The 12016-nt window shown below is 41.8% G+C and overlaps 1 protein-coding gene across 2 annotated transcripts in view; it reads right to left on the minus strand.

Moving 5' to 3' along the window:
* The window catches only part of RNF157 (ring finger protein 157), a 98493-nt gene that overhangs the window by 67090 nt on the left and 19387 nt on the right, over positions 1-12016 (minus strand). For both annotated transcript variants that reach the window (XM_054457476.2, XM_054457477.2), the window contains exon 2: positions 5207-5325. In XM_054457476.2, coding sequence (XP_054313451.1) covers positions 5207-5325 — 119 coding nt within the window. The remainder of the gene's footprint in view (positions 1-5206; positions 5326-12016) is intronic.

A 12016-nucleotide genomic window follows, 5' to 3' on the forward strand; every position in this document is an offset into this window, starting at 1 on the left:
GCTGAGGCAGGAGGACTGCTCGAAGCTAGGAGATTGAGATCAGCCTGGGCAATAAAGCAAGACCCTGTCTCTACAAAAAAATTTTAAGAATTAGCCCAATGTAGTAGCATGCACCTTTATTCCCAGCTACTCGGGAGACCGAGGCAGGCAGATCATTTAAGCCCAGGACTTTGAGGCTGCAGTGAGTTATGATCACGCCACTGCACTCCAGCCTGGATGACAGAGCAAGACCCTATCTCTAGGGAAAAAAAAAAAAAATTGGCTTTGATGGATTATCCTAAGTGGTAGATCTGTGGTGCGAAGTACAGCTCAGTCAAATGATACACTTTTTAGTCTGCTCATTCAGAAATGACAGGAAATTGCAGAAGCCAGGAAGTCTATGGCATTTATAGCTTAATATAACAATTAATTTTAACATATTTCACTGCCCATATTCATTCTCTCTGCAAAGAGGAGTCGTTCTTGCTGCATGCTGCTAGATGGCTTTAAAAGGTTGTTCTCTTTCTTGCTCCCCTGTAACCTAACACTCATGTGCTGACATCCAAGATCTTTTGCTAGAGAGTGGAAGTCAGCTGTTTAGAACTCAAGCTGCATGTCAATCTTCAATCTCTGGGCCTTCCCCTAAACAAGCATGTTGTGCAGTAATAGCAAAACCCAGAGAGAGGTCAGCTCAGCAGATGGAATTACACATGGAATACGAACTCTGAAGAGGCGCTCCAACAGAACGCATCACTGCTACTCGTCTACTTTTATTTATTTATTTATTTATTTATTGGGACAGGTTCTTGCTCTGTTGCCCAGGCTGCAGTGATCATAGCTCACTGAAGCCTTGGCATCCTGGGCTCAAGAGATCCTCCCACCTCAGTCTCCTGAGTAGCTGGGACTAGAGGCATGCACCACCATGCCTGGCTAATTTTTATTATTTTATATTTTGTAGAGATGAGGGTCTCGCTATGTTGTCCAGGCTGGTTTTCCATTTCTAGGCTCAAGAGATCTATGGGCTTTGGCCTCCTGAGCAGCTGGGACTACAGGCGTGAGCCACTGTGCTGGCCTCATTCCACTTTCAGATATCAATATTTCAGAAATTGTACTTGAAGATCTACACAATGGACTCACAAACAGGATGTGGGCAGAGTTCTGAGTACACCTGGCCTAACTAGCAAAAATGGCAGAGTGGTTCATGCTCTGGAGCCAGACTGCTAGGTTCCAATCCGGATCCCTTACAGGCTGTGCAGTCTTTAAACTCTCTGTGCCACATGTTCTTCACCTGTTGAATGAGGACCTTTTTCATTATGATGTGAGGACAAAATGAGACAACACAGATGAAAAGCTTAGAACAATCAGCCCTGGCAAAAACTAGGTGTTCAAATGTTAGCCATTATTATTATTATTATCAAATAACCTGTGGGGAAAAGAAAAAGAGAAACATGTGGCATTTATTCTCTATACTACATTTTTATATAGCTATATGAAGTTACTCTGATTTGCTTTCCTAATATAAAATTATGTCTTTTAAAAACATTTGCCAGCACGGTGGCTCACACCTGTAATCCCAGCACTTTGGGAGGCCGAGATGGGCAAATCACCTGAGATCAGGAGTTCAAGACCAACCTGTCCAACATGGTGAAACCCCATCTCTACTAAAAAAACACAAAAATTAGCCAGGTGTGGTGGCAGGCACCTGTAATCCCAGCTACTCAGGAGGCTGAAGCAGGAGAATCACTTGAGCCTGGGAGACTGTGGCTGCAGTAAGCCAAGATCGTGCCACTGCACTCCAGCTTGGGTGACAGAGACTCTGTCTCAAAAAAAAAAAAAATTCACTTGCTCTGTGTAACATTAAGCACACTTAATGATTACTACATAAAAGCAACAACAAAAAACTCCAATGTTGATGTTCTTTTTTTTTTTAAAGTGGCGTTGATTGATTGATTGATTGATTAAGATGGGGGTTATGTTGCTCAAACTGGACTCAAATTCTCCTGGGCTCAGGTGATCCTCCCATCTCAGCCTCAGCCTCCTTAGTAGCTGGGACCACAGGCACATGCAACTGTGCCCAGCTTGATCTTCTTTGGGAAAAAGCCTCAACTTTAAGGTCAAGGCTGCTACCTAGCATTTCAGGAAGAGCTCAGTCATTCATAGGTCAGCATAGGCAAACTTGGGAAAAGTCTGCCAGTCAGCATAAACTTCAAGTTGAACCTAAAGCAGCATTTACTTCAAGCTTGTCCAACCTGCAGCCCAAGGGTAGACGGCTTTTAATGTGGCCCAACAGAAACTCGTAAACTTTCTTAAAACATTGTAAGATTTTTTTGCGTTTTTTTTTTTTTCTTTTTTATCTCATCAGCTATCGTTACTGCTAGTGTATTTCGTGTGTGGCTCAATATGACAATTCTTCTTCCAATGTAGCCCAGGGAACCCAAAAGATTGGACATCCCTGATTTACTTATTTTTATATTTACTTATTTTTATATCATCTTTATGGACTGAAAAGGCCAAAAATTTTTAAATATATAAACTATCTTTACATCAGATGAAAAGGAAAAAGACAGAAACAGACGCAAACATCAAGTCCATGTCATTAATAGAAGAAACGGCTACTTTCATTTTTGTTTTTGTTTTTTGAGACGGAGTCTCACTCTGTCGCCCAGGCTGGAGTGCAGTGGAGTGATCTCGGCTCACTGCAACCTCTGCCTCCTGGGTTCAAGCGATTCTCCTGCCTCAGCCTCCCAAGTAGCTGGGACTACAGGCGCACACCACCATGCCCAGCTAATTTTTGTATTTTTAGTAGAGATTGGGTTTCACCACATTGGTCAGGATAGTCTCGATCTCTTGACCTTGTGATCCACCCACCTCGGCCTCCCAGAGTGCTGGGATTACAGGTATGAGTCACTGTGCCCAGCAGAAAGGGCTACTTTCAAAGCACGAGCTGACTCCCTGTGAGTGAGGAAATATTTTTATCTGGCTCTATCAGAAAAAAAGAAAGATCTTTCTACTCTAACTACCAAGGGAGTAGTAACAAAATCAAAGAGTAGACATTTGATAAGTATTAGTTGACATAACTTATTTGAAGCAGACAAGATTTGGTATTTTGAAAAGTGTACTACTGGACGAAAAATTAGCAGAGGGGTCACTCCAGATAGAAAGGAAGACAACCCGCTGGGCGCAGTGGCTCACGCCTGTAATCCCAGCACTTTGGGAGGCCGAGGCGGGCGGATCACGAGGTCAGGAGGTCGAGACCATCCTGGCTAACACGGTGAAACCCTGTCTCTACTAAAAATACAAAAAATTAGCCAGGTGTGGTGGCCGGCGCCTGTAGTCTCAGCTACTAGGGAGACTGAGGCAGGAGAATGGCGTGAACCCAGGAGGCGGCGCTTGCAGTGAGCCAAGATTGTGCCACTGTACTCCAGCCTGGGCGACAGAGCAAGACTCCATCTCAAAAAGAAAGAAAGAAAGAAAGAGAACAATGAAAACCAACAAAATAATTATTTTTGTGTTAAAGGTCAAGATGGAAGACCATCATCAGATCAATCTTCCTAAAAAAGCAATTTCTCCAGGTCACTCACCTACCTACAAGTCTTAAATATTCCTCACGGTCTACAGGAGAGAGTAAAAAACCTATCAAGGCAACACAGCCGCCACCTACCTTTCTTTTATTTTTTTGAAACAGTCTCACTCTATCCCCTAGGCTACAGCGCAGTGGGGCAACCTCAGCTCACTGCAACCTCCACTTCCTGGGTTCAATCGATTCTCCTGCTTCAGTCTCTGGACCAGCTGGGATTACAGGGGTGTGCCACCATCCCGGGCTAATTTTTGTGTTTTTAGTAGAGATAGGGTTTCACCATGTTGGTCAGGCTGGTTTCGAACTCCCAACCTCAGGTGATCTGTCCACCTCAGCCTCCCAAAGTGCTGGGATTACAGGTGTTAGCCACCGTGCCCAGCCCACCTTTCCAGTCGGGCCAGACTGGTTTCCTTATTTGTTCCAGGGAAGAACAAACCATGCTCATTTCAGCTTTGTATCCACAGCGCTTATCACAGTACCTGACACACAGTAGTTGCTCAGTAAATGTTTGCCAATTCAACAACTTGAATGCTCTTAGGCCTGTGCTGTGCTCTACTCCTGGAAAGGCCCCATCCAACCCACCGTTCTTCAAAGGCCAGTTCAACTCCCTGCACCTCTTCCCAGCACAACACTGAAGCAACCTGCCCTTGCCATTGTCTTCTCCCACTCTCAATTCCCACCAAATTCAATCACTTCTGATCTTTATTGTTAATTAAACATTTCCTGTTTCTGTGTTTTGTCTGCTCCATCAAACTGGCAGAATATTTCAAGGCAGTGAGGAGCACTGGAAAGATTACTGATCTGTGACCAGGCAAACCTAGTTACATGACTTTGAGAAAAATGTATATAAAACCCTTAGAACAGTGCTTAGAACATAGTGTGTACTTCCTAGCTTCTATTATTATGCATCCCTCCAAACACCTCAGTTCTCTCACTTATAAAATAGAGTGATAAGTCCTATGTCAAGTGGTCTTCATATGGAACAGGGGTCTCTAGGACCTTCCTAGCACACAGTAGCCACTCAATAGCCACCTGGCAGCTATTATTACAAAGCCTCCTGCATGATGCAGAGAAGGTGCTCAATAGAAATTTATGAGAAGGAACAAGTGAGAGAAATGTATTCTCATATCAACTCACATATCAAGAGAAAAATTTTCAGTCATTCATTCAACAATCATCTATTAAGGGCTTAACATTACGTGCCAGGCTTTGTTCTAGGTTTGGGATACTACAGTAAAAACAGTCCTTGCCTTATGAAACTTACGTTCTAAAGGAGGAGGCAGACAATAAGCAGAGAAAGAGACAAACCAATAAAAGGTTGGTGTTAAGTGCCATGAAGAAAAAAAAAAAGGTAAGCCCTTGGAAAAGGGTTGCCTAAAGAGGTGACATTTAGGGAGAGATCTGGATCCTCAAGAAAGCTTAATTTGTGAGACTCATCCTCTCCCTCACAAGACTCCAGGAGCTCTTCCAGTCCTCTAGCAACAAGAGACCCCATACAACCAAGGAGGCTGCAGTTTGTCTTCTAGTGCATCTCTCTCAATTCAGACCAAGCTACAAACTGCTGAACAAGCAACTGCAAACTTATTTTTGTTACACTTTTTGAATTGGCCACTTAAGCTCCAAGTGGGAGTAAACTGATTACAGCCATACCACAACTGGTCTGTTCCCCAGAAAGTTCAGATCGCTGTTCTCTCCAAACAGGTAACCTTCAGGATGAGTTGAGTCAAATTTCTCTCCTCCCATAATGAAGTGGCTGGCAAAATAGCTTCCTAGAGAGGAACAAACAGAAAAAAAATCAAACAAGCATAAAACAGTCAACCTAAATCTAGTAAAAAAAAAAAAAAGCTGATTTTAAAAATGTTAACCTTTTGGGCCGTGCATGGTGGCTCACACCTGTAATCCCAGCACTTTGGGAGGCTAAGGCAGACAGATCACCTGAGATAAGGAGTTCGAGACCAGCCTGGCCAACATGGCAAAACCCTGTCTCTACTAAAAATGTAAAAATTAGCCGGCTGTGGTGGCACATGCCTGTAGTCCCAGCTACTCAGGAAGCTGAGGCAGGAGGATGCCTTGAACCCAGGAAACAGAGGTTCAGTGAGCCGAGATCTTACCACTGCTCTCCAGTCTGGGCGACAGAGTGAGACTCCGTTTCAAAAAAACAAAAACAAAAAAGTTAACCCTCTGAATGAATAATTAGAGCAATTTCTAATCCCAAGAGTGTTTTCTTTCCTGATATGGGACAATGGCACAAAATAAGTAAAATCATAGCAGGGAAAACCCCAGATACCAAACATAGAATAGATCACTGTTTTCCTTTTAACATTCTTAATTGAATTCTTCTAATGATCTGTTTAAAATACCTCCAGCCAAAAGACCAAAAGGTCCTACAATGCACATTAATGATCATATATATTTTTTGGTTCCTGACTTTTGCCATTAAATTTGAAGTATTTATTCCATGTATTGAAGAATCTCAGCTACAGGTATCAGCATATACATACACTGTGATATTGTAAAATATATGTTTGATCTTCAACCTTATTTCCTGGAATGCAACTCTTAAAATCCTTGGAATATTCAGGCTGGCATGGTGGCTCATGCCTGTAATCCCAGAACTTTGTGAGGCCGAGGAGGGCGGATCACTTGAGGTCAGGAGTTAGAGAGCAGCCTGGCCAACATGGTGAAACCCTGTCTCTATTAAAAATACAAAAATTAGCCAGGCATGGTGGCATGCGCCTGCAGTCCCAGGTACTTGGGACGCTGAGGCAGGAGAATCCCTCAAACCCGGGAAGCAGAGGTTGCAGTAAGCTGAGATCACGCCACTACACTCCAGCCTAGGTGACAGAGCGAGACTCCATCTCAAAAAAAAAAAAAATCCTTGGAATATCCAAAGTGATGTCTTTTTTTTTTTTTTGTCTTTACATATGCTAATGAATTAACCAGTGCCTGGCAGCCCCTAGGTAGCCTCAGGATGGTGGCTGGTCACTGGAAAGAAAAGGCAGGATTAGAGGGTTGGGACTTTCAGCCCATCCCCCAACCACTGAGGAAGGGAGAGGGGATGAAAGTTAAGTTGATCATCAATGTCCAATGATGTAATCAACCATGCTATGTAATGAAGCTTCCATAAATACCCAAAGGACTGGGTTCAGAGAGCTTCCAAACAGGAGAATACTTAGAGGTTTCTGGAGGGTAACATGCCCAGAGATGGCATAGAAGCTCTGTGCCCCTTTTCACATAACCTCGCCCTATGTATCTCTCTCTGTATCCTTTGTAATATCCTTAATAATAAACTTGTAAATGTGTTTCCCTGGTTCTGTGAGTCTCTCTAGCAAGTTAATCAAACCCAAGGAGGGGGTTATGGGAACCCTGCTTTCTGGTTGGTTAGTTGGAAGCAGAGGTAAAACAACCTGGGGCTTGCGATGGGCATCAGAAGTAGGGGGCAGTCTTGTGAGATTACACCCTCAACCTGTGGGATGGGACACTATCTTCAAGTAGTATCAGAAGTGAAATGAAATGGAGGACACCCAGCTGGTGTCCTCTGCAGAACTGAGTGGTTGCTGGTGGAGAGAATCCCCACACATTCTGCTGACCAGAGGTCACAGAAGTTTTCTGTGCTGCTTGTGTTGCAAGTGTATAGGAGAAGCTGAGTTTTTTTCCTATATCCGCAGACACATACATTTCTTTGCCTAGATTTTCATAAGCCAGCTTATACCTACACACAGAAGTCTCAGTACCCACCCACCAATACTGCTATACCTCCATAACCTTCTATGATGAAGGTTCTTCACACTTTAACTTGCTGCAAAACATTATTGTTTCACAGGAAAATACGAATTTAAATAATACAGCTATCCTTGGCTTTCTTTACCAATTACTACACAGACTACGGTGTAAAATAAGGGGACAATTTAATGCTATGAAAGAAGGCTACACACATACCCTCTCCACCTCAAATTCATTAACAGTGCTAATGGCCAGAACTGCTGGGACATCAGTCATGGCAGGGCCCCTTTGCCCCTTCTTAATCAGCCAGGAGGCAGAAATATTTTCAGTACAATATAATAACCAAATGAAATCACCAGTCAGGGGCCAAAATTCCCATCAGCCTCATCCGGACAAACCAAGGAACTGTGACAGGATATGATGAACTGAGAAGTCACCAAAGGAGGCTTAGGTTATGCTGAAAATTACATCTGGGAATACATTTTAAGTTTGATGATTAAATGAATGCCTCTTACCTCTAATTTCTATTATCTAATTCTCCCATGAAGGTAAGCTGTCCAAAGTAAAGGACACATCCCATAATATACCTTTATCAACATTCTCATATACCCCATTTCTGAAATTAACACAAGGAACTTTTTAAGTGGCAAAAGGCTTGCTTGTGTATAATACAGTGAGGATATACACAAACTCCCTAAATCAGGTGCAATTTTTGTTGAAGATCTGTAGCAGGCAGGTGTGATGGGTCTTGCCTGTAATCCTAAAACTCTGGATGGCTGAGGCAGGAGGATTGCTTTAGGCCAGGAGTTCGAGACCAGCTCAGGCAACTTAGCAAGCTAAGCAAGACCTTGTCTCTACTAAAAACAAAAGAAATAAAAAATAAAAATACAAAAATTAGTTGGGCATGGTAGCATGCGTCTGTAGTTCTAGCTACTCAGAAGGCTGAGGCAGAAGGGTCGCTTGAGTTCAGGAGTTCAAGGTTGCAGTGAGCTATGATTGCCACTGCACTCCAGCCCTAAGTGACAGAGTGAGACCCTAAGGAAAAAAAAAAAAAAGAAAAAAGGAAAAAAAGATTTATAGCAAACTAAAAAAAAAGAAAAAAAGAAAAAAAATGAGATTCAGTACTTTGAACCTGTGGAGAAGCCATAGGAAGGAAGACAGAGAAGAAAATTCTAGCAAAAACTGAACCAAACATTCACTTTTAAAACTTTCTACACAGGGAGCTTTAGTCTAGAAACATCTATTAAACAAAGTAATGTGGATAAAATCACCACAAAGCGAGGCAACTATTGAATTAAACAAGCAGGAAAACATTCTTTGAGAGTAATAATGCAGCCCAAATCAAAGTAATCACTGAGGAACTCCTGAAAGTCACCCATCAAAACTTAAAAAGACAAAGGGCAGCCATCTGATACACTGATACAGCAGAGGAATTCATCATTTAGGAAAGCTTAATTATCAATTATTTATGTCTAGCACTTGCTAGCCCTATTTTCCAAGTGCATAATTTATGGAGAGGGGAGGTACCTAGTTGCCTTAAGTAGAAGCAGCAATCTCAAATAATTTAAGTCATTTACTGATGAACTTCAGCAAGATATATTTCCTATGCATCAGGAATTATACATTTATCATATATTAGGTAAAATTAGTAAAGTTAAAGATGTTACACAGATGGATGGCTTGCCCAAATCATGAATAAAGAAAGGAGGAGAAGAGAGTTTGATGTCTGGAATTGTCTAGGTTGACCTCAGCATGGGACCACTGAGTTTCCAGTACCTGTGAGAGCTCAGGGGAAGGATCTGCGGCAGTAAAAATCCACGGATGATTGGCTTGGAGGTGGCCGTGATTAAACCTAGCGAGAGAGGACCACTAATGATTTGGGGGCTAAAGAGTTAAAAGCAGGCAACAGGGTTCAATTAGAAATGCCCTTTTATGCCATAATATTAAAAGAAAAGAAATGGCCACAAAAGATGTGTAGAGCTAATTGTAGTTTTGCCTTGCATTAAAATCAAGAATAGTCTGGGTGTGGTGGCTTACACCTGTAATCCTAGCACTTTGGGAGGCCAAGGTGGGAGGATCACTTGAGCCCAGGAGCTCAAGACCAGCCTAGGCAACATGGTGAGGCTCTGTCTATTTAAAAAAAAAAATAATAATAATACTATGGTGTATTCAGTCAGTAGAGTATTATGAAGCCATTCAAAGTGGTGTTGTAAATCTATATCTACTGACATTAAAAATGTTCACAATATATTACAATTAGACCCTCGTCTCTGCAAAAAATTAAAAAATTAGCTGGGTATGATGGCCCAAGCCTGTGGTCCCAGCTACTCAATAGGCTGAGGTGGGAGGATCACTTGAGCCCAGGAGGTCAGGCCTGCAGTGAGCCATGACTGCGCCATTACATTCCAGCCTGGGTAAAAGAACGAGACCCTGTCTCAAAAAAAAAAAACAAAAAACAAACAAACAAACGAAAAAACCCACAAAAGCTGTATAAGCTGTATACTTATAACTGGGAATGATTTTCTCAAAATTAAAAAGTTGGCAAAACTGTTCTTACTTTTACTTAAAATTAGCTTGAACACCTGTTCAATCACTCAATTAATAATTCTTTGGCAATATTAATTTCTAAACTTTTGGTTATTAAGGGGGAAATGCATAAAATGTGCAAGATTGTATGAATTAAATAGAGCTCCCCAAACCTTCATCTATTTTTTATTTGTTTGTTTTTGTTTTTCTGTAGAGATGGGGTTTCACCACGTTGGCCAGGCTGGTCTCAAACTCCTGGGTCAAGAGATCTGCCCGCCTCAGCCTCCCAAAGTGTTGGGATTACAGGTGTGAGCCACCGAGCCCAGCCATCCTCATCTTTTAAAAGGAAAACTATATTTATTTATTTGTATTTTATTTTACAACCAAAAATTTGCTTTTTCCTTTCTTTGAAATGAATCCCTCTAGCAACTTGCTTTCATTTAGACAAGTGAGAAAAGCAAATCAGCCTTTTTCAGACTGAATAAAGCTTTCTATTTGCTCAGTCTTTCTAGAGAGACAAATTGGTGCACAGCTATGTATAGCTACTAGATCATCAGATTACCAACACCAAACACATCAACAGTCCCCAAACAAGATGACTTCTAGACAACTTATGCATATTTTTACTTCTTAACACAGTGAACTGTGCTTCAAAATCAGTGGTGGGGGAAAAGAACTCTATTAAAGTACTTCTTTGCCTATTTGTTACCAGGAAAAACATATCACTCACAGATAAACTGCAGAACTCAACTAAAATACACCCGTGCCTATTTGCTAATGGGAAAAAAAACATATGTCACTAGTAGACAAACTTCGAGTGTTCCATTATTAGTGAGCTATAATTTCTTAATCAAAACTCATATTCAGAATTCTTTGCAGGCTTTAAGAAGTCACATCATACACATATCTCCAAGATTATATGTAAACCGTAAGGTATGAGTGGGAAGGAGAAAGGGGAAATTAATGTTGAACAAATACATAGTTTTAGTTTTATAAAATAAAAAAGTTCTAGACATCTGTTGCAAAACAGTGTGAATATATGTAACACTAATGAACTGTATGCTTAAAAATGGTTACTATGATTAAATTTAATGTTATGTGTTTTTTTGCCACAATAATAAACACATAAATATCAAGAAAAAAAAACCATAAAAGGTATGAGCCAGAATGATCAACACTAAGACAAGTTCAGTACAACGACTGGCCTTTAAAGAAAGAAAGGCATCCAGGCAAAAAGTCAAAATTCTAGAGGGGAAGAAAATCGGTGTCATCAGACTTCCCAACAGAAACGCTTTATGTCAGAAGACAAGGGAGTAACATTCTAAGGTAGTCAAAGAAAGAAAAGCCCCTGAGCTCATCTGAGGAGTCTACTAAGGAATAAGCTTCCAGGCCAAGCCCAGTGGCTCACGCCTGCAATCCCAGTACTTTGGGAGGCCAAGGCAGGAGGATTGCTTGAGCCCAGAAGTTCAAGACCAGCCTGGGCAACATAGCAAGACCTCATCTCTACAATAAAAAAATTAAAAAGTAAGCCAGGCATGGTGGCATGTGCTTGTGGTCCTAGATACTCGGGAAGCTAAGGTGGGAGGATTGCTGGAGGTCAAGGCAGGAGTGAGCTATGATCACACCACTAGACTCCAGCCTGGGCAGCAGAGTGAGACTCTGTCTCAATAAAGGAAAAAAAAGGCCAGGCGTGGTGGCTCACACCTGTACTCCCAGCACTTTCGGAGGCCAAGGTGGGCAGATCAACTGAGGTCAGGAGTTTGAGACCAGCCTGTCCACCATGGTGAAACCTCGTCTCTACTAAAAATACAAAAATTAGCTGGGAGTGATGGCATGTGCCTGTAGTCCCAGCTACTCGGGAGGCTGAGGCAGGAGAATCACTCGAACCCGGGAAGTGGAGGCTGCAGTGAGCCAAGATTGCGCCACGGCACTCCAGCCTGGGAGACAGAGCAAGACTCCATTTCAAAAAAACAAAACAAAACAAAAAAACAGAAAGAAAGAAAATACAGTACAGCTCTCAGAAAATAAAGGAGAAGGGGGATGGATAGCAGAGACAAAGCAGAGTATGTTTGCTGACAAACTTTAGGTATAAGTGAGAGTCAAAGGAGATACCTCAAATGCTGGAGTAAAGAGGAGAGGTGAGTGAAGAGGTTACCAATTATATCCATATTATTCACAGTAGGAAACTAACAGACAAAAATAATAATAATA

Source organism: Pongo pygmaeus, chromosome 19, assembly GCF_028885625.2.
Source record: "Pongo pygmaeus isolate AG05252 chromosome 19, NHGRI_mPonPyg2-v2.0_pri, whole genome shotgun sequence".
In the NCBI taxonomy this organism is placed as follows: Eukaryota; Metazoa; Chordata; class Mammalia; order Primates; family Hominidae; genus Pongo; species Pongo pygmaeus.